General features: G+C 37.9%; 1 protein-coding gene across 13 annotated transcripts in view; it reads left to right on the forward strand.

Annotated features, from left to right (window-relative positions):
• SYCP2 (synaptonemal complex protein 2) overlaps positions 1-24281 on the forward strand; it is a 79073-nt gene extending 54792 nt beyond the window's left edge. For 10 of the 13 annotated variants that reach the window (XM_042980009.1, XM_042980013.1, XM_042980008.1 and 7 more), the window contains 20 exons: positions 4450-4577; positions 5363-5399; positions 7426-7496; positions 7588-7645; positions 8333-8388; positions 8820-8877; positions 10017-10185; positions 12111-12148; positions 12636-12806; positions 14201-14399; positions 15556-15767; positions 19255-19345; positions 19608-19760; positions 20287-20414; positions 21445-21539; positions 21617-21716; positions 22164-22222; positions 22328-22406; positions 22495-22551; positions 23421-24281. In XM_042980009.1, coding sequence (XP_042835943.1) covers positions 4450-4577; positions 5363-5399; positions 7426-7496; positions 7588-7645; positions 8333-8388; positions 8820-8877; positions 10017-10185; positions 12111-12148; positions 12636-12806; positions 14201-14399; positions 15556-15767; positions 19255-19345; positions 19608-19760; positions 20287-20414; positions 21445-21539; positions 21617-21716; positions 22164-22222; positions 22328-22406; positions 22495-22551; positions 23421-23498 — 2037 coding nt within the window. In that variant the 3' untranslated portion in view covers positions 23499-24281. Of the gene's footprint in view, positions 1-4449; positions 4578-5362; positions 5400-7425; positions 7497-7587; positions 7646-8332; positions 8389-8819; positions 8878-10016; positions 10186-12110; positions 12149-12635; positions 12807-14200; positions 14400-15555; positions 15768-19254; positions 19346-19607; positions 19761-20286; positions 20415-21444; positions 21540-21616; positions 21717-22163; positions 22223-22327; positions 22407-22494; positions 22552-23420 lie in introns of those variants that run through there. The other 3 variants (XM_042980016.1, XM_042980019.1, XM_042980021.1) reach the window with 2 other exon arrangements.
• Positions 24282-25225: the final 944 nt, after the last annotated feature.

Below are 25225 nucleotides of genomic sequence, written 5' to 3' on the forward strand. Positions count from 1 at the left end.
TTTTAGGTGGACGTAAGCTTCCAACTCATTTGGGAGAATTGCTAGATCGTGTGTTTAGTTTTGTAAGAGACCGCATGTCTTCCCAAAGTGGAAAAAGTGGCTGTACCATTTTTGCATTCCAAGCAACAGATGAGTGAGTTCCTATTGGTCTACACCCTTGCCAGTATTGGGTGTTGTCAGCGTTTTGGATTCTAGCTGTTGTCGTATGTGCTCAGTGGTGTCTTGTTTTAATTTGCAGTTTTCTCATGATCTATGATTTTCAGCATCTTTTTATATTTTTATTTACCCTCTGTATGTCTTCCTTGGTGCATTACGTATTCCGATCTCTTACTCATTTTTTAAGTGAGTTCTTTGTTACTGTTGAGTATCAATAGTTGTTTGTATAATTTCGATACAGGCACGCCAAACTTTATTGCACTCTGTAGATGTTGCATTTTTTACAAACTGAAGGTTTGTGGCAACCCTGTATTGAGCAAGTGTATTGGTGCCGTTTTTCTAACAGCATTTGCTCACTTTTGTCTCTGTCACATTTTGGTAATTTTCATGATATTTCAAAGTTTTTCGTTATTATTGTATCAGTTATGGTGATCTGTGATCAGTGTTTTTTGTTCCGATTGTAATTGAAGTGCCACAACCCAACCACACCCAGAGAAGATGGCAGACGTGACAAATGCGTTCGTCTCGCTCCACTCACTGGCCACTCCCTCGTCTCTCTCCCTCCCCTCAGGCCTCCCTATTCCCTGAGACACCCAGTAGTGAAATTTGGCCAGTTAATAACCCTACCGTCGTCGTCTCTCCGTGTTCATATGAAAGGAAGAGGCACACGTCTCTCAGTCTCTCACTTGAAGTTGAAAGCTAAAAAAATAGGATTAAGTTTAATGAGGAAGGCAAGCAGAAAGCTGAGATAAGCAAAAAGCTCAGCCTCTTGTGAAACCATTTTACTGCTGACCTGGAGAAGGTTTTAGTGGCCCGGATAGAAGCTCAAACCAACCGCCAAATTCTCTTCCGCCAAAGGCTAATTAAGAGCAAGGCCCTAACTCCCTTCAATTTTATGAAGGCTGCGAGCGGTAAGAAAAGGTTGAAGCTGGCAGAGGTTGGTTCATGAAGTTTAAGGGAAGAAGCTGTCTCTAGAACCTAAAAGGGCAAGGTGAGGCAGCAAGTGCTGACGTAGAAGCTGCGGCAAGTTCTCTGGAAGATCCAGCCGGAATAAAATAAGTAATAAGTTTGGCTCCATTAAACAGTGGATTTTCAGTGTAGACAAAATAGCCTTATCTTGGAAGAAGGTACCATTTGGGACTTCGATAGCTAGAGACAAGTCAATGTCTGGCATCAGAGCTTCAAAGGACAGGCTGACTCTTTTGTTAGGAACTAATGCAGCTGGTGATAGGAAGTTGAAGTCAGTGCCCATTTAATGTTGTAAAAAATCCTAGGACCCTTAAGAATCATGCTAAATCCCTTCTGCCTGTGCTTTATAAATGGAACAGCAAAGCCTGGGTGACAGCATATCCGTTTATAGCACAGTTTGCTGAATGTTGTAAGCCTGCTGTTGAGACCTGCTCAGAAAAATATGATTCCTTTTAAAATATTATTACTCCTCAGGGCACTTTTGTGGCTCAGTTAAGTGTGTGACTCTTGGTTTGGGCTCAGGTCATGATCTTGCCATTTGTGAGTTCGATCCCCACATTGGTCTCTGTGCTGACAGCTGTGGAGCCTGCCTGGGATTCTCTGTCTCCCTCTCTCCTCTCCTCCTCCTCCTCCTCCTCCTCCTCCTCCTCCTTCTTCTCTCTCTCTCTCTCTCTCTCTCTCTCTCTCCCTCCCTCCCTCCCTCCCTCCCTCCCTCCCTCCCTCTCTCTCTCTTTCTCAATAAACACTTAAAAAATAAAATATTATTTCTCACTGACATTATATCTGGTCACTCAAGAGCTTTGATGGAGATACACAACAAAATTAACGTTTTTATGCCTGCTAACACAACATCCATTCTGTAGCCGGTGGATCAAAGAGTAGTTTCTACTTTCAAGTCTTACTGTTTAAGAAATACATTTCATATGGCTACAGCTGCTGTAGATAGTGATTCCTGCGATGGATCTGGGTAAACTAAATTGAAAACCTCTGGAAAGGATTCACCATTTGAGATACCATTAAGAACATTTATGATTCATGGAAAAAGGTCAAACTATCAACATTGACAGGAGTTTGGAAGAGTTGATTCCAATCTACATGGACGACGTTGGGGGATTCAGGACTTGAGTGGAGGAAGGAGGTACCTAAGTAGCTACAGATGTGGTGGAAACAGCTGGAGAACTGGAATTAGAAGTGGAGCCTGAAGAGGGGACTGAATGGCCGAAATCTCACAATGAAATTGAGTGGATGAGGAGTTGCTTCTTATGGAGGAGCAGAGAAAGTGGTTTCTTGAGATGGCATCTACTCTTGGGGAAGATTCTGGGAAGATTGACCACAAAGAATGTAGAATATTACATGAACTTAGCTGAGAAAATCATAGGCGTCGCTTGAGAAAATTGACTTCAATTTTTGAAAGAAGTTCTGCTGTGAGTAAAATACCATGAAGCAGCGTTGCATGCTACACGGGAATCGCCCATGAAAGGGAGAGTCCGTCAGTGCAGCCAACTTCATTGCTGTCTTATTTTAAGAAATGGCCACAGCCGCCCTAGCCCTGGTCCTCAACAGCCACCGCCCTGTTCAGTCAGCAGCCACCAGTGATGAGGCAGAACCCTCTACCAGCAAAAAGATTACCATTTGCTGAAGACTCAGGTGATTAGCATGTTTTAGCATTGAAGTATTTTTTAATTAAGGTATGTACTTTGTTTTTTTAAGACATAATGGTATTGTGCATTTAATAGGCTGCAGTATAGCGTAAGCATAACTTTTATATGTGCTGGGAAACCAAGTTCATTGGACTCATTTTAATGCATTACTCGCTTTATCTCTGTGATCTAGAACCAAACCCACGGTATGTTGTGGTATGCCTGTCCAAATCCTTTATCAGATATGTGTTGCACAAATATTTTCTGTTTATGGCTTATCTTTTCATTTTCTAAACAGTGTCTTTTACAGAGCGGAAGTTTTTAATTTTAGTGAAGTTCTACTTACCAACTTTGTGTTTTGTGGATTGTGCTTTTGGTGTTATAGACAAAAAGGCATTGCCAAACCCAAGATCACCTAGATTTTCTTCTATGTTACCTTCTAGGAGTTTTATAGCTTGCATTTTACATTTAGGTTTATGGTCCTTTTTTTTTTTTTTTTTTTTTTTTTTTTTAATGTTTGTTTAGTTAGAGAGAGAGAGGCAGAGGGAGAGACGGAGAATCCCAAGCAGACACCACGCTCAGAGCAGAGCCCGACGTGGGGCTTGATCTCACAACTGTGAGATGATGACCTAAGCCAAAATCAAGAGTCAGAGGTTTAACTGACTGAGCCACCCAGGCGCCCCTGTGGTCCCTTTTAAGTTAATTTTTTTGTGAAAGGTGTAAGGTCTGTCCGGATTCTGGTTTGTTTGTTTTGTTTTGTTTTGTTTTGTTTTTGCATGTGGATGTGTGGATGTCCAGTTATTCCATCGCCGTCTGCCGAAAAGACTGTCCTTTCTCCATTGCATTGCTTTTGCTCCTTTGTCAAAGATCAGATGACTATGAGGGCTTATTTCTGGGCTCTCTGTTTTGTTCTATTATTCTATTTGTTCTTTCATCAATACCACACTATAGTGATTGTTGTATCATTTTAGCAAGTCTTAAAGTAGGGTAGTGTCAATCTGACAACTTTGTTCTTCAACATTATATTGGCTATTCTGGGTCTCTTGCTTCTCTGTGTACATTGTAGAATCACTTTGTTGATATCCACAAAATAACTTATGGGATTTTTGTTGGGATTACATGAACTCTAGATCCAGTTGGGAAGAACGGACATCTTGACAATATTAACCTTCCTATCTGTGAACCTGAAGTTTCTCTCCATTTATTTAGAGTCTTTGATTGTCTTCATTCGTCATATAGTTTTTCTCATATAGAGCTCATACATGTTTTGTTAGATTTATACTTGAGTATTTCATTTTGGGGGGAGTACTAATGTAAACGGAATGTAATTTCAAATTCTAGTTGTTCATCACTAGTTTATAAGAAAGCAGTCAACTTTTGTATATTAACCTTGTATCCTTCAGCAATGCCATCACAGTTGTATTTTAGTTCCATTTATTTTTACATGGATGGAAACTTTTCTTTTGATCTCTACAGAGCACTCTGCTTGGTTCTCTTTGTTAAGTTTTATCCTGTGTTATTTAATGCCTAACGAAGCCCAAACTTACTAAATCATTTCTTACCCGCTTTATTTCTCTTTGTAGTTATATATAAAACCAGATTTTTCTTAAACATTTCTTTCAGCCTTTATTTTCCTTTGAAGGTTAACTGGTAGAGTCTTAAAGTAACTTATACATTGTTTCAGAGGGAAAAGTCAAAAGAGAAAGGATTTACCGATGCAGCAGACTCCTTGATAAACCAACTCAATAAGAGATATAAACCCAAGGATGACATAAAGTCTACAAGAAAATTCAAGGAGTCTTTGATTGATGGGTATGTACTTAAATTTTAGACATAAATATTTTTCTGACAGATCCAACTAAATTATTTCACAGTTACAAGAAAATTAGTTTTGAACATGTTCAAATAGTATTAACTTTCTAGTAGAAAACACCTAGTTACTTACTTTTGTAAATAGTAGCTGTTTTAATTATACAGGAAGGGAACTAAATTTGAAATTAGTCATTGTAGTATGTGATTATATTTTATAAAGTATCAAAATACCATATTGATAGAGCATACCTTTTCATAAGTCTTTAGGCTATCGACATTTTCAGATTTTATTTATTGAGCCTAGTGATGAGTAAGACTAAATACGTGTACATATGTTGCTTGAACGGAATAGGAAATCGAAATGAGCTGAGCTGAGTCGCTTTCATATAATAAATATGTTATTTTTTGTCTGCAGTCTTTCTGAAGGTTAGGTCTTTTCTTATTAAAAGATGTTTCTTTACAGGTTGTAGGTGGTTAATTCATGTCTAAATTAATTCTGGCCTTACTACAAGGCATGAAACCCTCTCATGGCAGAACCATTCATTTCAAATTGCTCGGCACCTTTTGCCGCGTGCGTGGTTCAGCTTAGAATTAGCGGTTATGGTTGCTGTTTACGAGGAGGGAGGTTGCAGGATTACGAGACTAGTCTTGTCACACTGCAGTTATTTACAGCGTATCGAATGTAAACTTAGCGACCCAAATGTTTTACCTTACCTAACATGGCTTTTACGAAGAACATTCCACTGATGATTGCTTGTTTCATTTTGACAATATCTCTTTTATAGTGGTTTTTCAAACAAATCTGATCTACAGCTCAGTAAGGTAGGTTTCATTTATTTCACTACACCAAATGTATAGTCAAACTCTGATAACTGTAAACATAAAATGGAAGCACAGTAGGATGGAGTTAATGTTTTCAGCATGTTGATAAATGGGTTAAACAACCGCAAGTTTAGTGACAAGTACTCGAAATAGTCCTTTCTGTTCTGCTTTTCAAAATAAAAGTTCCTCTCTCTTAAGTTATTTATTTACTTCTTTTGAGAGAGAGAGACCGAGAGAGAAGGGGCAGAGAGAGGGAATCCCAAGCGGCAGTGCAGAGCCCAGCATAGGGCTTGATCTCACCAACTGTGAGATCATGACCTGAGCTGCAGTCAGGAGTTGGACGCTTAACTGACTGAGCCGCCTAGGTGCCCCCAAAATGTTTCTTTTACGTGTGTGAGTGTGATATTTTCACTTTCTGCCTTGTGATTCAATAAATCTTTGTTTTCATTTGTTTTCCTTAGCTAATCTCATCTCTTCTGACAAGAAGATCTTTCTTAACTCTGTATTTCTGTTAAAAAAATTATTTATGCAGGCTTAAAATACCAATTGCCTTTGAATTATTCCTCACAATTACTTCCTATCCATTTAATTTCAAGTTTTGAGGTTCACCTTCTGTACGTTCCTCTTACATCACCCTCTGCCGCCTTATGTAGCTCCTTTATCCTAGTTTGAGTTCTCATTTCTAATCCCTGGATTATTGCAGTGGCATTTATGTAATTTTTTTGCCTCTAGTATTTCTCTTGTCAGTCCGCCATTCTGTTCAGTGCCAGCTTTTTCTCTTTTTAAAGCACACACTTCAGCTGTGCCATTCTGTTCAGATGCCTTCTCTGGTCCCTGTTGCTTACTGAGTGCAGACTTAGGCGGGCTCTCTAGTCCCTTTAAAAGTCTGTCTTTATTTCCGAGTATTAGTTCCCTAGACATGTCTCCTTTAGCTGAAGCATAATAACTTGAGATTCCCCGAAGTGTTTTCCCTAAGTGCTTATTCTCTTTTTCTTCCCCTCTTTATGAAAAACCGAACTGAGTCGGGATGCTCTCACACTCTTTTCTGCTCATCAGAGCTTGATTTCTCCTCGCGAGTCTTGCTTCAGAGTCCGCCTTCTTTTTGAAAACTTGCAAACCCCACATGGGCAGAATCTGCACGCCAGTTCCTTTGTACCATTTTTTGATACTTTACTGAGTCTTGCAGTTCTTTTTTCTCTCTGGTGTCTTCTATTAGAGTGTGTCTGTTTAAATCATCTTTGTATCCTGTGTGACACTTCTGCTTACTTTTGTATCTCTCTTTATATCTTGGCTTATCTTTGTGTCTTCTGTAATACCTACACACACTAGCGTGCAATAGACGAGTTTAACAGATGTATCTAAACACTGGTAAAAATCATATTGGAAAGGATAACTCAGATAAGCGATCAGAGGAGTAATATATTAAGGGATAAACTTTCTGGAATAATACACATAATTATATATAAGATAGCCGAAGTACATAATCAAATTGAATATAGTTAACAACTAAAATGAATGTTTTGTTTTAATATTTCCAACTTATTAGACTTCTGAGCATCTCTTTTCGGTAAGCAATCATTTAGTGATATTAGTAGTGATCTTCCATAAACCTTAGTCTCTCCCAAAGTTTTTCTGTTGAAGACTTTAAAGCAAACAAGTCTAGAAAAAAAAGAAGCATGTTTCTTTTGTGATTCTGGAATCACTAAGGTTCAGCTTGTTTTGAAACCAGTGAAAAGGTCATTTACCTGTGTACAGTGATGGCAGTGCATATTAAAAAGTAAGGATTCTATGTTTGTATTTAACTTACTTTCAGTCATATTCTTATTTAATACCTAAGTCTTCAAAATTTATAACAGTGTGGATGTTTAATACTTTTATTCAGTTTACATTAAGGCAACAGCTACAGATGGAAAATATGAGTAGAAACAGGTAGAAAATAGATGAAAAATACAATTGCGCATGTTGTTTGCCAAGTATACTAATGTACAAGTTTCAATGGTTGTATATAAACTTCTTTTGTATTTAGGAAAAAGTTCAGAAAAAAAGTTATAGGCAACTGAAGACTACTTTTGTTAATGTTACTTCTGAATGCCCACTGTAAGTAATTTTTCATAGATCTTGCAGTTTTCTTCATATACGAAGAATATTTATTATATAATGAAGTTAATATTTCTCTTCATTTTTACAGGAATGATGTTTACAATTTTAACTTGAATGGCGCTGATGAGCCTATTATAAAACTTGGAGTAAGCTAGAAATCAGTATTTTGTATTGGTTATTCAGTATTTATTTTGTATTCACTATATTGTTATTACAGTGTATGTTTTTTGGTTTCCATTCTCTCGTAGATATGCTTTAAAGTATGTTTAAATACTTTAAAACTTCTTTTGTACCAACTTAGGCATATTTGGTTTCCTTTAAAACCTTTTGGCCTGAAGTAGAGAAAAATGAGTAATTAGGACATGGGAGTGGGGACTCACCCTACTACTTCAAGAACATCGCTTTGCTTCTTGATACAAGACATTTTAAAACCATTACTCTTACTTATTTTTTTAATATATTTTTTATATATTATATTATATAATTATATAATTATACATAATTATACATAATTATATATATTTTATATTATATTTATAATATATATTAAATAAATTATATTATATTTATATATTATATATACGATATTTTTATATTTATAAATATATATATTATATATATTATAAAATATATATATAATATATATATTTTAATATATTTTATAGTATTAACTTTCTTTTTATATATAAAAGTATTTTAGTAAGCTTAATTTAATTGATGCGTCTTACGATAGGAAGTGATAGAAACTAGAATTTATATGTTTATTTTTTAAAATGTATGTTTACCTTATTTTGACACTAAGAAAAAATTTTTAATGTTTATTCACAATCTAGATCCAGGAATTTCAAGCTGCAGCTACAGAAGCCTGTGTGGATAATTCAATAAAATTGTAGGTGTTTTTATTATAATCGGATGGATCAGAGTAAAATAAGTTTCTCAGCTGTTCTTTTTCTTCAGTATGTCCTCCCAGTTTGTGTGAGAGGCTCTACCACACTGAGAAGAAGGATGGGGAACGTTGTTGGTGGGACTGCCCCCTGACGTTCCTGACACTTCGGCCTTTACTCCTGAAACTGACATGTGCGTCCTCTGCACTTGTCATGTTAGCTGTGCGTGTCCGATGATGAAGCTGGAGGGACTCAGTCCTTCATCCAACCTTGTTATTTTTATAATGAACCGAGGTCAGAGAGGATGAGCGATTGGCCAGAATTATACAGTGAGCTAGTGAAAGAGTAAGGCTGAAGACCCGTGTCTAGCTGTTCGGTGCATGTTACCTTAAGGAAAAAGTAATGAAATTAAAATTAATGCATCTTTTTGTTTAAGGATAGGTTTGAGGAATCATGATGAACTTGAATCTTCTCTCAAAACAAAAGATAAAAAAGTAAGTTACAATATCCTAATGTGTCCGTTAAGAACTTTATTTTAAAAAATAATTTTCTGGGGCACCTGGGTGGCTCAGTCGGTTGAGTGTCCAGCTCTTCGTTTTGGCTCAGGTCATGATCTCACGGTTTGAGATCGAGCTCTGCGCTGACAGCACAGAGCCTGCTTGGGATTCTCTCTCTACTCCTCCCCCCGCGTATGCACACCCTCTCTCTCAAGATAAATACTTAAACAAAAATTTCCTGTGCCAGAGATGATCACAGATCTAGAAAACAAAAATATTTGGGTTTTTCCCCCTCTATTAGACTGTTCATGTGCCCACTATGACTCTGTTATGGTCTCAGAGCTATTTGTAAGTCATCTACTAACAGAAGATATGATAGCTTTAGTTACTTTCTTTGATGGCATCAGCTCGTGTCTGTGTGGAAGTAAGCTGTTTTAACTTTCAAACAACAACAAAATAGGAATCTCAGTCTCTGATCTGGGTTTCTGGGTGATTTGTCTGTCTGGATATGTGTTCTTAATGCCAGGTACATTAGTATGCTAAAAAATTAAGTTAGTTTTTCTGTTGCTTGGGTCGTTTCTGTTTTTTTGTTTTTTAGCTTAACTTTAAAAAAATTTTTTTTACATTTATTTATTTTTTATTTTTATTTTTTTTAACGTTTATTTATTTTTGAGACAGAGAGAGACAGAACATGAACAGGGGAAGGGCAGAGAGAGAGAGAGAGACACAGAATCTGAAACAGGCTCCAGGCTCTGAGCTGTCAGCACAGAACCCGACGCGGGGCTTGAACTCACGGATCGTGAGATCGTGACCTGAGCCAAAGTCAGACACTTAACCGACTGAGCCACCCAGGCGCCCCTACATTTATTTATTTTTGAAAGACAGACAAGCACAGGTGGGTGAGGGGCAGAGAGAGAAAGAGACACAGAATCCGAAGCAGGCCCCAGGCTCTGAGCTGTCAGCACAGAGCCTGATGCGGGGTTCAAATCCACGAACTGTGAGATCATGAACTGAGCCAAAGTTGGATGCTAATCCAACTGAGCCACCCAGGCGCCCCTAGCTTAACTTACCTTTAATGGTATATAATGAGACACGTTTCTTCATCTATTATATGGATTCTTTTTTTTTTTTAATAGATTGTAGCAAATCATAAAAAGAAAAATCTCTTTAGTGATACTGACACAGAATACAGATGTGATGACAGCAAGACCGATGTTAGCTGGCTGAAGGAACCAAAATCAAAACCACAGCTGATAGACTATAGCAGAAATAAAAATGTGAAGAAACAGAAAAGTGGCAAATCAAGTAAGAAATGACTTCAGAGAAATATTGGAAATGATTTTACCATGTCAACTACTTAAAATGCTTTGTTGGCTGACAAGTATATCTGTACATTGTTAGTGTTGATAACTATGTAGTCTTATGAGTAGAAGAGTAAATACACCACGACACTACAGTGGTTTTGTTTTTTGTTTTCTTTTTAGTAATATGGTTGTGTAGAAATTATTTTTTTTTACTGGAATCTTAAAGACAGAAAATGTGATTGTCGTATTCTTTGGTTCATGCATACTCTTCACCATTTGTCCACTCGTGGCCTGCTGTTCTACAATTGTTTAGCAATTATTGTGGATAGTGTGTTATTAAATACTCATGAACCCAACACTCTAAGCAAAAATCAAATCTTGGACATGCCATTTCCTGTCACAGCTAACACATGTACTTTTTAGGAATGCATATAAAAACATATTATAAGGAAAACCATTTTCTTGCAGAAATATTTTTGCCTAAATCTTCCACAGAATGTCTTCCCAGCATATGGCTTTTGCTTTGTCTAGTGAATCTCTTAAAGCAGTTGGATAAGAGTTTGAGGTATGGGTTTTTTGGCTAGACATATGGACCATTTTCCTAGCTTGTTTACTAAAACACAGAGATTTTATATATTCCATTTTTAAAATAAGACCTTTTAAGTTGATATTTAAGAGAACCAGCCTTTACTTTATGTCAGGATAAATATAACCAATAGTAGCCTCTGTGTATGTGGGGGGTGGGGTGCATGACGGCGTAAACAGAAGTAAAAACAAAAACCTGGAAATGAAGCTTGGCACGTATTGGTGAATGAGGCTGAATCTTGAAAAGAGATGAGGCCTGTCATCTCCGCCAAGACGAGAAGCAGCAGAATCATCTTACGAGAGAGAGAGAGAGAGAGAGAGAGAAGTCTGAGACAGCAGCATGTGCTGGTGCGGGGAGTGCAGTGGGGGCGGGGGGTGGGGGGTGGCCAGAGCCCAGACAGGACCTGTGAGAAGAGGCCGAAAGATGCACTGCACCTGCTCTGGGCAGCGGCGTGGTATCAGCCAGGAGCTGATAAAAGTCACATGCTCTCAGGGAGTTTATACTCATTTGTAACATCTTGAGACACTCAAGGTTAGAGTACTGTAATCAGTACAGACTTTAAAAAAAAATTGGACTTCTGAGTGAATGGTTTTGTTTAAACGGCTGCATGTCTGCAAGTCACATGTAGGGACTGGCTTATCGCCAGGATTGGAAGACCTTTCTCCCAGAACTTCATTGCTTCCTTGGCTTGGATAGTCCCATTTCTTAGGCTTCAGAGAATATTCAGAAAGTTGATTGTGCCTGAAAGGCAAAAAAAGGAATAGGGACTAAAGCTACTCTCAGGAAATATGGATGAATCTTAGAAACAATGAGGGGCGAAAAATAAAGCACACCGTAGAATATTACATAGGAGAGGATACTGTTTTATAAAGTTCATTATATTGTTTAGGGATACATATCTGTGAAGTAAAACTTTATTTTTTTTAAGACCAAATGAATGAGAAACAATTCACGATAATGAAAATACTCCCTTTTGGCAGAGGGGATATTGAGCCTCAGAGAGAGTACACATAAATAGATAACATCATTATCCATAATCTAGCTTTTAAATTGATAGATGCATAGGTGTTCACTTTATAACTCACATTCCCTCTTCTCACGCATGTTGAAGAAGTTTCATAGTGTAAAGGAGAAAAGAAATTGGTCATTTATATCCTACCAAACACTACAAAGTTATCGATGTCAGTTTAGCCTCAAATCATCTCGAAATTCAAATTTTTGAATGAATTTAAATATGTATTCTTGTTATGATTTTAACTTCTATGCAGAAATATTCTAATAAATTTTAATACCAGTTCTAATCTATTTGAAAAATGTAACTTTATTTTCTTGCATTGCAGGACCATCATTGGAAAGGGGACAACCAAGATCTAAAATGGTAAAACCAAGACGTTGGTGTTCAAACATCCCTTGAAAATTATTTTTCTCCTAGCATGTAAAAAACCTCACTTTTCGTGTTATAATTTTATCCTTGTTGTTACTTGTTTCTCCATAATTGTTCTAGCCTTTGCATGCATACTCTTACTTTCTGCCTTGTTGAATCATGTTGGCCTGTTTTAGGTCTATTTTATTTTGTGATTCTAGTACCTATAGCTGTTCCTCTTTTTTCCTCTCTTTCTCTTTTTTATGTAAGTTAGGTAATAGATATACCAGACCCCGCAGAGCTTTGGTGATAGGAATAAAAAAGGTGATGGGGAAGTTATTTGGACGGAAGGATAAAATCCAGTATTTTTAAAATATTAATCAGGAATTTTATAAAATACAAATATTTTATGTATTGTCACAGGGCCAAGTTTATAGCAAATAGCTTGTATTTCTTACATCTCACATATTGACCTACTAATTCAAAAATTTTTCTCCTAAAGACACCCAACAAAAACACCACCAAAAAGGTAGAGGAGACAGTTCCAGATGGGAGAACCAGACTTCCACGAAGAGTGGCAAAAACCAAAAAAAATTACAAAGATCTCTCAAATTCAGAATCAGAGAGTGAACAAGAATTTTCACATTCATTGAAAGAGAAATTGCTAGTCAAGGTAAGTAAATAGATATAATTCAGATTAAAAATTTCTAAAAAGCCTGTTAAAATACTAAATAGAGAATGTATTTTTACAGAAATGTCGAATTTGTCACATTTTAAGATTGAACCTTCTATATGAGAAATGTTATATGCTAAAAATTGATCTTTACGCAGTATGTTAAAATGTGTGATAAGTTGGCATTAGTGTTACAAAACAGATGTTTGACTCTAGTAAAATTAGAACTTTAAGATAACATTTTTGAATTAGAAAAGGGCTTGAATTTTTCCAAATTATACGTCAGAAAAGTGCAGACTGTTGGAAAGCTGTGACTCTTTCTGTTGAATGGAAGCAAAAATACTAGATCTGAGGTTCTTCCCACACACTGCCCACCTGTGTCTATCCTTGACTTCTTTCTGTCTCTTAATGTTACAGACATATCCCCAGCCGTCTGTGCTTGAAAGCTTTTTTAACAAAGTCAAAAAAGAAAAAAAGAAAAATAGTGCTTATAGTTTGCCAGGTGCTATTCTAAGTACTTTATAGATTTAACTTCTTAAAATCTCTTAAGTACCATAGGTGACTAGTACTATTATTGACATCTCATTTTACAAATGAGAAATTGAGGCTCAGAGAGATGAAGGAACTTGCCCAAGGTCACACAGCTAGGAGGTGGTAAAACAAAGGTTTGAACCCAAAGAGTCTGGCACTGAAGGTAGGTCTGATCATTACACTGTTCTGACTGATGGCACATAATTAAAGTTGTACCTCCCTTTGTTTGTAACCTTGTTATTCTTTACTTGGAAGACTTTAAGGACTTCATAACTTACGTCTGCATTTTCTATCACTTCTTACTTTAATTTACTCTCCATGTAGTCAGATGAGTCTTCCCAAGCTCCCTGTCGTCATCTCCCTCTTCAAAGAAAAACGCTGACAGTCTCTATGTGGTCAGTGCAGCAGAATACCTTTGCAATCTCATTTCCCCTGCTCCCCGGTGTATGCTCAGAGCTGAAACAGCCAGATGGGCTAACCTGGGACTCCCACACTAGACTGTGCAGCTCCAGTCCCTGCACCCTGTCGGGGGGAGGGGTCTCCCCTCACCGTCTTCTCTATACCTCCCGAGCACGTCAAGTACCATGAAATCCAGGAACTGTTTCTAGTTTCCCTAAACTGGATATAACCTCCTTACGGTGCTTATTTGCATTTCTTAGGATATTATAGTCCATGTATATTTTCCTATGAATTTGTCATATGCCTTCTACACGCAGAAAGTCCTTCAGTACTCATGTTGAAGCCCCTGTTGTGCTCGTGTATAGTAATAGAAGATATTTGATATTTCAGCATAATTTGTTTTATGCGTCCAAGTATAAATTTCTTGCATTCAAGTATAATTTAAAACTTACCAATACAATTAGGAGGAAAATATCCATTCCAGAAGCAAAACCATAAAGCTGCCAAAGAAACAGAAGAAAGCCTTCTCTGCCGAATCACAGAAGGATATATCAAAAGAATGGAAAAATTCATCTCTACTAAAAGATGCCGTAAGAGATAATAGCCTTGGCTTATCTCCTGTATCTTTATCTGGGAGCCCATCATCTACAGAAGTCATGAGATGTCAGTATCATTTTTTTCTTTTAAATATTCAACAAGTTTCTATTATAACTCTGTGAAAACAGAGTTTGAAGATTAATCTTAAATATGTGCCTCAAAATTATAGGTAGTCAAACTTCATTTTGTGAACTAGTTAATGCTAGTAACTTAGTCTTTGCTAAGTAGACGTGGCAACGGTGTCACTACGACACTCAAGGTTTTCATGGGAGGACGTTAAAGACCAAATGGTTCAATGTGGAAAATACTTAATGTACGTTTACAAATTGTAATGTGAAAGCTTAAATCAACTTTTAGGTTTTTAATCCCCAGACACATTTAATGTGAAAATAATGATGGGGATTTCTACTTTTTCTCTTTTACATTTCATTGACAAAAAAGTCTGCAAGGAACATCCTAGTCATACCGTGGACCCATAGTGGATTATTTTTGAGGTTTGCTTTTATTGAAAGACAACTGACAAAGAAAAATTCATATTCTTTGGAGCTCTGGTACACACACACACACACACACACACACTTTTCTAATATAGTAACTATAAGTTTGCACTTTTTTTCTGTTCTTTTTAAGGATATTTTAAAGCATTTCCAAGTATCCATAAGTTAATATATACTTCCTCCAAAGTAGCTATTTTGTTCTTTACTAGAATATTTTCTCAGCGCCCAGGACCACTGACATCTCCGATAACCGCACACTGTAACAGAGACGCACATGCCCTGATTTTATCTGAAAACTAAGAGTCCATTTATACTAAGACTTATTTCAGCCATGAATTTCCTCACCTATATATGAAGGATTTAGATAAGATGATTTCCCAAGCCATCTCCAACCAGAAAATTCTGTGACTTTATAACAGTTCTGGCTGTGATGTCAAAATACTCAAGATAATGCTTAGGTTGATCATTACGGTGCAGCTCATACTATAGATATTTTTGTTTGAGCTTTTGAAAGTTCTTATACTTACATCTTAAATGGAGCCATTAATATTTTTCTAAGCCTTACAAATCAAATGATTTTAATATAAATTAAATTTATTAGAAATTTATCTTTTTAAATACAAAGAAGATGAGGATTTGATAAATCATTGTAGTCTTAGAGTTTAACATCTTACTATTTCCAAAGCAGACATCAATGATAATACCTGTCATCTGTGTTTTGTGAGGCAATATAGGTATAGAGAAAATAACAGAGAAGGATTTTACTCAGGATTATGACTGTATAACAAAATCCATATCACCTTATCTGAAAACTTCATCACCTGAATCTTTAAACAGTAAATATAGAGTCGGAGGTCCAGCAAAGTCACCTAAAAACAGTGACAAAAATGTATGTGCACGAGAACGTTGCTCACCAATTCCACGATCCTTCTTGTTGGTAAGAATATACGCTATTTTCCTCCTTTATCAGATCTATCTGAAGTGGGGAAATCATTTCCCTCTAATTTTAATCAAGTACACATTGCTTGTCCACCTAACTTAGGGTTCTGGGTTTGGTCTGTGGGACAAGAATAACGTACTGGTAAGTAGAACGGCCTCTGTGAGATTGACAGACTAATTAGCTGCCCAGGAGGAAGGGTGTGGTGGCGTGAGAAGTAGCGAGTGTGTCTCTTCTCAAGGAATGATCACTTCAGCAGAGGCGCTGCTCACTCGTCTATGCATCAAAACCACATAGTTCATGAATGAGTGAATATTAAGATGAACAGAGTTAGTGATACAGTGGAAAATTCTTCATTCTTCTTCTCTTGTGTATTGTGACGTGTACCATTTCTTCCTAACGTGTAGGTATGTTCAAAGTGTTGTAAAAAGACATTAAAGATAGGAATCAATTATGGTCAAAGTGAGGTTAAAATACTATGCCTACAGAGAAGAGTTGTGAGTTGTGGATACTTCGGTACCAGTTTAAAACCCACCCCACTGCCATCCCCTTTTGACTTGGGTTGTGTAGATGGCTTAATTTGGAGAATTTTATAGTTCTCTATAGGTCTCTCTATAAAGTTATAGAACTGATTGCCAAGATAGTATAACTGGGTATAGCTGAAAGAGTTCTGAGTGAGACAGAACTGCATTTAAATACTTGCTAGCTGTGTAACATTTTACAAGCTAATGAAGCCCGCTCTACCTCAGTTTTCTCATCTGTACAGTAGGGTTGTGAAAAATTAGTCTGATTGTACAAGCAGAATACCTGATACGTAGTAAGTACCCAGATACGTTATTTTCTTGATGTGTGTGGACCTCCATATACGGACATGGAATTAACGAGAGTTCAGTGTACCCACAGCCCAGATAGGAGACCTCTGATAAAACCAAACTCTGTCCTATCACTTTGAACCGAATATTTGTATTTCTGCAGGATTTTAAGGTCCTTTTATTCTGTTTGGTAGTTTTCACAGAGCATATTTTTCTAACCAAATCTCTTATGAAACCTCCAGTGTGCCAAACAAGTAACAGTGGAGCTACACCATGTAAAGCAGACAGGTCTAAGCCCCCCTCCTGGGTAACTCCCAAAGCACCTTTGCAAGGCTCGCAATTGCAGAACACCAGTTTTCCACTAGGTCACCATCCCATGGTCCTTTGCTGTACCATCGTTCGTGTCCCTGAATCCTTTAATCCCTCCAGTATCCCTCCCGTCTTGCAAATCTCAAAACGTAGGGGATTCCCTGCCCACTTTTCTTTCAGGCTACGTTGTACTAGTCAGAATTTTAATTGTTACATATTCATCGGCCATTTGTTTCCCGTTGACTGTTGACTCTGAGATATTAGAAATTTGCTATATAAATTAGTTCTGTCAGCTTATACTCTCCGACACTCTCTGTGATAGTGGCAGTTTTCTCTACAGTTTTAACCGTTACCAGATGTTCTGTTTGTGATCACCAATCTGATGTGTAGTGTATAACTTTGATTTGCATTTTACCGATTAAAAACATCAGTGAGTACTTCATGTTTTTTGGCCATTTTGTGAATTGCCTTTTTTTGCTAATTTTTAATTGTTTGACTTTTTTTTTTATAAACTTGTAGTTCTTAAAATAGTCTAGATATTCTAAATTGCTTATGTATGTGCAGTGCAAACATTCTTTTTCCAGTAGCTATAATTTCACTTAAATGAAAAAAAATTTCCATATGACAAAACTTGTTATAATGGAATTTACCAGAGTCTTTCTGTGATCAAGAAATCCCTCAGCTATGGTCATATTTTCCTTTCTTGTAAAAATGTTAGTTTTAACTTCTAGGTTTTCAGTCTTTCTCGGGCATTAGTGCAGCATCATACATGAAGTGCCTTCCTTTGTCCATCGTTCGTAATGCTAATCTGGGCACAGCCTAGGCAACCTGGAGGGCCAACTGCTGGGCACTGTTCCGTGTGACTGGCCAGTCTGTCTCTGTGCTAATGCCCCATTGCTGTCGTTGGTATAGACTTTAACACTTGCAGGCTGTTTCGCCAACCCTGCCCCTCTCATTCTTTTACTTAAAATCTTCATGGCCCTTGAATCATCCATGTAAATTTTGGAATTACTTTGTTCAAGGGAAGAATGCCATTTCCTAGTATTGATACTGGGTGCTTTCTCACCCATATATTTTTCTTTCTACATTTTGGTGTTATTGCCAAAAAATGATGCCAGATCTTCCACAAAGAAAATTAATTCCTGTATTTTATGGATTTTCTTTTTGCTGTACTAAAAAAAAACCTTAAAATTTTTTTCTGGGTTTTTAATGTTTTTGCTTTGTATAGAAACACTATGGATTTTTATATCTCCACCTACCTTCACTAATTTTGTCATAATTCCCTGCCTAGGTTCTCTTGGATTCTGGATATAGACAGTTACTCATGATAACTTGTGTATTTCCCATTCCAGTCCTTATACTTAAGTTTCTTATTGTTAAGGTGACTGTGACCTCTGGGGAAATGTTAAATAAATGCCATACTAGCAGACACACTTACCCATCGTTTTTGGTAGATACTTATCAAATTAACGTTGTAGTTGTCCAAGGACTTTTTCCCTTTTTGTTATAAATGGGTGTTGAGTTTTAGCAGCGAATGAATTATTCCCTCGAAATATAAGTAGTTTTGGTTGAATATTGTTGTGGTTTTGTTTTGGGCTTTAAATAATTTTCTAATTTCCTCTGGGTTTCTGTAGGTCTTGCTCATTCATAGCCCAGGCATACTCCAATTTATAATACTGTTGTGCATAGAAAAAATAATAAGTTCCGTGGTGCTTACATAAGAAACACGTAATTTTCCACCAGCTATTCAGATGGAAACACAGTTTGGGAAAAAACAGTATATCAAAGTTGAACTTGCACGTAACAAAGAAGATCACATACAGGAGCAATAGAGGTTTGAAGGACACTATAGCCATCAGACTTAAACTAAGATGGTTCTTATAAGAATCAGACTACTGGCCCTAAACGATTAATATATTTTAAATATTTTTCAACGGTTATTACTTGAAAATCTGATGTTCAAAGTATTTCCATGTTTAAAGATCATGGAAAAAAGTTGAAATTTTTGAAATGAGAAGTTGTCAGTTCTCAAATAGTGAAGATATAGTTGCTGAGCCACTGACATGTATTTGTAATGGGGACTTTCTGGTTTCACGATTATTTAGGAATTGGTTGAACTTCGTGCCACTACCACAGTCCATAGCCCATCAACAAAAATATTTTTAATAATCTGTAAGACACAGAACGGTAAATGCAAAATTTTACAGCTTGGCGGAGGAGGGCTGGGAAGGGACCTAAACAAAAGTATCTGAAAAAAGAATGGACGATTGCAAATTGACTTGCTTTAGGGTTTGAGAAGGATGATCAAAGGTGAAGCCAAGAGGACTTACAGAATTTTTTCCCCCAATTTCTAATACCTGTTTTAGGGAAATCATTCCGCATCTCCACTATCTATGTCTAGTGAAGGAAGAGAGCAAATACGGTGCGACATTCCTTGTGACTCTACTCATGTATCAGGTTTGTAGTCACAGCATTGCTTTAAAAACAACATTGTTGAACTACTATGCAATTTCACTTTCTAAAGGAATTACATTTTAAGTCATACCATTTATTCAATGTGGCTAATGTCAAATTGAAAATAAGCTGGAGAGAATTTAATGTACAGCTGCCTAAAACAATGCAAACAAATAACTGAAAGGCTTTTTTAATAAAAGCAAGAAAATTATTAGGTTATTTTTGATCAAGATTGTAGCGCTATTGTTTTTTAACTGTTCCTAAGGCCCCACACAGCATTTTAGTCGCAAACGAATGTACATAGAAGAAGATAATCTAAGTAATGCTGATGTAGTAGAAGAGGAGGAGGAAGGGAGAGTATACTTGCTTCCCAAAAAACTATCCAGAACTGAAGACACAGACAATCACACTTATAAAGGTAGGTAGATCAAATGCCTGTGTCAAAATGCAATTAATTGTGGAAGATGGTTTTTGAGATCTTAAATGATACACACACACACACACACACACACACAAAATCCCCTTTGTAAAGAGAACTTTGGATAAGTCTCATAAGGATGATGCTCTATCACCAAGTTCACTTTATGTGAATAATATAGTTAGTAAGGGTCTTTGTGCCCTAAATCTTCTTTTTAATTCTATTACTGATTACCACGTTTTACTAGAATGTAAATTTACAGATACATTGGTATGTCACTAAATATTTGGTTATTAACATGGAAATAGTTAAAAAAATAACCATTCCATTTCACCGTTAACATTTTTGCCTCAATACCCATGCCAAGAGGATTTTTTAGAAATGAAAATATTTTTAACTACCTTTTATGTCATATTATTAGATCACACATAGAATCTGAAAATAAGATTTTTGTCCTCAGCCTCATGACAAGTAAGGCTAAATTTGTAATAATGCATATCTTCAGCTGATTGTCTCCATTTTTTAGTATCTGAAAGTATATCTCCGTTATCAACAAATGACTTGTCTCTTCCTGCGGAGAGCTGGGAAAGTGAAATTTCAGGTGTGGGGATGATGTGTGAGAAGCTCAATACAGAATTTAGGAGGAAATTTCATGTAAGTTACCATTCTTTAAATGACAATGACAATTTTATACCCAATAAAATAATATGCCACCTGTCTACTAGACGAGCAGCTCGTTTGATCCTTTGGCAACAACACACCCGTTTAGGAACTCGCTTTTCCTCACGGACTGGTGAGAAGCGGAGTGATTTGTCTTCTAAGCCTGGTTTCTCTTCTCAAGTCTGTGCATTTTCCATAGTCTTTCTTTTCCTAGATTCTTTATTTTCCTTTTCAGTTTACCATTTTGACCCTTCCGTGCTTTTCCTTTTGGTCTGAACAATTTTCTTTCCGTGCGTCATGTTTTCGTTGCGTGGAGATGACAGCTAGCAAGGTTGCTGCAGTCGAGGAGGAAGCCAGAGGAATCCTCTCGCACTGCTTTACCAGGTCACTGCTCATGGAGCCTTAGCCACTGAGGCTCCAGTGAGGTGATGTTTGCAAAAATACTTTCTAAAACAATCAACTCTTGTTTTCTCCACCTACCTCTTTATCTCACGTGCCTGTGCTGGGAATACTTGTCTTCGCCTCCTGTTAACCCGTGTGGAAAAACACCTTTTATCATCAGCCCCTCTCTTGTCTTTGTCCTTCGTCTGAAATAAGATTCTGTATATTTTAATTATCAAAGGACAACCTATAAACAGAGAAGCCGCCCTGATTTATGTGTATCTGTTCTGTTCTGCATCTGGCTAGATCCAGCAAATATATGTTTTTGTGGAAGACAGTCATTCTGAGTGTGAATTTGGGCTTTGTTCCTGAAGAGAATTATAATCACTAGCGTTTTTATAAACAGAGTGTGGTGTCCTTATGGAAACAATGATCAATTCAATCCTTAGAATTTTCTTGATGGAACCAGACACTGCCCTGACTGAGCTTTTTTATTAACACTTCAGTTTAAATCACCAAGTTTTTCATTTTTTACTTCTCTGAGTTTTTCTTAGTCATTTGCATGGTAAAGGCTTTGTTATTAACAGTCTTGGTTAAATTATTATTTTGTGAAGAGTTTTCAAGTTAAAAATGTGTTTTTCAGATCCGCCAAAAAATGATGGATTATTTTGCAAAGCAGTCTTGGAAAACAGCTCAACAACATCTGACCAACATGAACCATCAGATTCAGGAGTACAGGTCTGTACTAAAAGCCTTTTTTGCAGTCTTCTGAATGCTATGGTTTAAAATTTTTTTTCATTTTGTTTCCTTAATAGGATCAAAAAACTCGATAAATTCCAATTCATCATCATAGAGGAGCTGGAGAATTTTGAAAAAGATTCACAGTCTTTAAAAGATTTGGAGAAGGAATTTGTGGTTTGTGCTTTTAAGAATTTTTTTTTAAAGAGCCACACTCAGGAAAACTTCTGTTAATTTTGTTCTTTAGAAAATTGTTTTAGGGGTGCCTGGGTGGCTCAGTCAGTGAAGCGTCTGACTTTGGCTCAGGTCATGATCTCATGGAGCATGAGTTCGGGCCCCACACCGGGCCCTGTGCAGGCCTGCTTCGGATTCTGTGTCTCCCATTCACACACTCTCTCTCTCTCTCAAAAAATAAACATTAAACATTAAAAACAATAGTTTTAGGTTTCATATACACACACTTAGAGACTGAAGCTTATGATGAGTACCTTTGATAATATGGGGGAAACCCTGAGACAGTGTATGACATCTAGAATATGCTCAGCATCTAGCCAAGTTTATTTAAACTAGGAATAGGAACATAGGAATTCTGCAAGTTTTATTTTTTTGTATTTTTAAATGTAGGAATTGGGGGAGAAGATACTTCAGAAGTACAGTGCCTATCAAAAAAGTGAGCTGCAGAGGTTGGTGTGGCATTCTTAATGACTATGACCTATATACACTTACAATTTTTAAATATAAACGTAATTGCAATATTATAGCAATTCAAAAGTGACTTCCTCTGCTAGGCTTCACCACTTGAAAGCGTCACTGGACAAAAATGTCTTCTACAACACTGATTACGAAGACGCCGTTTTTACATCTGAGGTACAAGCTTTTTTACACTCCTATAATCGATACAGCTTCGCTGTGAAAATGTGACGGTAAACGTCATGGGTGCAATACTGCTTTACAGATGTGCTCGATGAAGGAGGACATGAAGGTGCTGCAGGAACAGCTTCTGAAGGACATGGTGGGTCGGCTGCCCCCTGGGGTTCACGTGCTTCCGTCTCTCGTAGCGGCGACTTCTCCCACAGCCTTTTCTCCTGTGGGGATGGAGAGAGGCTTTCAGCCCAGTGGGTTGAGTTCTCTAAACTGGAATAATGGGAGCAAGTCGAGAGTACGATAGTCACAGAGGTGATTTAAATGAGTCCCTCCTAAGGGAGTATCGGTTCGGAAATGTTTACATGAGCTAAGAGCGTAACTTCTTTGTTCTTTGTTCTGTACCCAAGCACTGTACCCGGCAGCAGGCCTGTGCCTTCTGAAGAAGGTGTGCCAGGACAGAGCCCCCAGAATCGCTGTCTGCTTGGACAGCAGGACTCCATTAACTTAGATTGGATGATGGAAGTAGTGGACTTTGACCCAGAGGTCTAGTAGCCCAGCAGCTGCTTTCTGGGGGAAAAGACCCTTGGCGGGGAGGGGAGGGGCCCAAAGGCACTGCTCTCAACGATGGCAGACATTTTCCATGTAGACTTGAAGACTTCCTGTACACAGAGCACTAGTGTACTTGCTCCATTAATAGAACCCCAGCAGACTGTTGTGGCGAAGACAGTCTGGAGGGGAGCAGTCTAGAAAGAAATGTCAACAGCAGTTTGGGCTTTAAAAGACCGGATCTCTACATTGAGCGCCTAGAATATCCGTGTTGAGCCCTGAACTCCGGAGACACCTAGCAATAGATCCTGGGGGGCTAGACAGAATGAGCGCTGATACAAAATACCTTTAGGAAAGGGGTTGTTTTGAAAAGAATCCCTAATAACAGCTTGCTTTTTTCTTTCCGTTTGATGGTTTTATAGTGATCATTTAAAATCTAAGTGTGATTTTTCCCCCCCTCCCCGGCTATAGCAAGAAGAGGAGCTTCTCAACGTACGCAGAGGACTGATGTCATTATTCATGGCTCATGAAAGAAACGTTCATGTGTGATGTCTGGGTGTTAGCGATTAGTTGTAGCCACTTACCCCTTTTTGTGTATACCAGGAAATCCCACAGTGGCTCTACCGAGAGAAAAACAGACGTCACCCAGGCAAGAGTACTTTTGTAGGAGCCTCCAAATCCAAAGAAATTGTTGTCTTATGGATGAGAAAGAACCACTCTAACATGACTCCAGCCTCAAAAGACCTTTGTCTATATAGTACTGTTCTTTTTTTAGGGAAAAATTTTGGGAAAACCAAATAGTAAAAGGAATTTTGCTTGTTTCTGTAGGACTATGTATGTTGGACAGACAAATCTTACTGAGTTAACTATACTCACAAAACTAGTTTCTTTAATAAACTAAAACTTACCATAGAAAATGTACTTTTAAATGAATACAGTTTGGACTAAATATAAGGTATTACTAGTTCGGAGTATACTACATGCAATAAAAACTTGGCCCTGCTGAGAAGGGGGAGAAGCCTCTGATTTCAGATGCTTACCGGAGTGTGAGTCGGTACTTCTGGCCCACTGCTGGAGAGTGTATTTATTCAGTTATGGCACCTGTATTAGAAGGCATTAAACAGCCTATAAGAGTTACTGTATTTTCTAAATATTTTAATTCCAGGTAGATACCTTAACTCCTAAGCATGCTCTTTTGACAAGTACTTTTTAAGCTCCTACTATTCACTATAATAATATTTTGCTAGAATATAAAAATACACAATGTATTAAAGTTGAAATAAATGCTGTGCCACTTGGATAAGGATTATAAATAAAATGTTATGAATCATTTCCCCATTTTACGAACATCGGATCAGACGAAACATCCTTGTACAATCAGACATCTGAAGTATGAAATTAAGCAGCCTCACTCACTATTTTAATGGTAGCAGAGAATTTTGCTACTACCAGCATTGAAGCAGCATGCTAGAAGTGGCTTTTCTCAGTCTGGACAAGCAGAGGCAAACCCTTTCCGTCTTAGCTTTATTCCGTTACTGATAGGGTAGCAGGCATTTTATGGCACGAGACCGCGACAGCCGTCCAGCAGTAAATACTGCCCGGAGGAGTTGCCCTGCGAGACATGAGGGCTGCTCGCCTGACGACCCACCTCCCTGCGTACCTCCTCTGCGGCCACACTCACTGTACGTGGACGCCAGCCCGAGTGTGAGCTGTGAGCTGGCCAGTGCCAGTCGTGGCTCCCCCTCTGAAGCTCCGTTTCCAGCCTTCTTACCGCGCCGACCTTTGTCGCGTCTCTCCAGCTTGCTGTCTAGCGTGGTCTGGGCTGTTGACGCCACCACTGCTTCGCTAAGCCTGTTCCCTTCCTTGTCTGTCTTTGCTTCCTTACCTATTCTCGGCTCTTCAGTCGAAAAGAACTCTCTCCTCTCGCTGCATCCGCTAATTCACACCCCTCATTCCACAACCTGAACGTCAGGACGGCACATTTCAAATGGCTGCTTGACAATCCTCACTTGCCCCTTTTAATTGGCTTTGCCTCTTTTCCGGAGTATCGTTGCATCTCAGTACCTCTGTCCTTTGTTCTTCCCCCTGTAGCTGAGGGCCTCACTTCCCACTTGCCCATCCTTGCTCCCTGAATTCTGACCTGTTACCTGCCAATACCGGCATTTCCCGATTTCCCACGTGTTCCAGTGGCACATGTGCCTCTTCATTTAAGGACCGTCCCCACCAGTGCTCTGCATCTGACCGTCTCTGGCATCTCTCTGCAGGGTGTGTAGCCC

The sequence above is a fragment of the Panthera tigris genome, chromosome A3 (genome assembly GCF_018350195.1).
Source record: "Panthera tigris isolate Pti1 chromosome A3, P.tigris_Pti1_mat1.1, whole genome shotgun sequence".
NCBI lineage: Eukaryota > Metazoa > Chordata > Mammalia > Carnivora > Felidae > Panthera > Panthera tigris.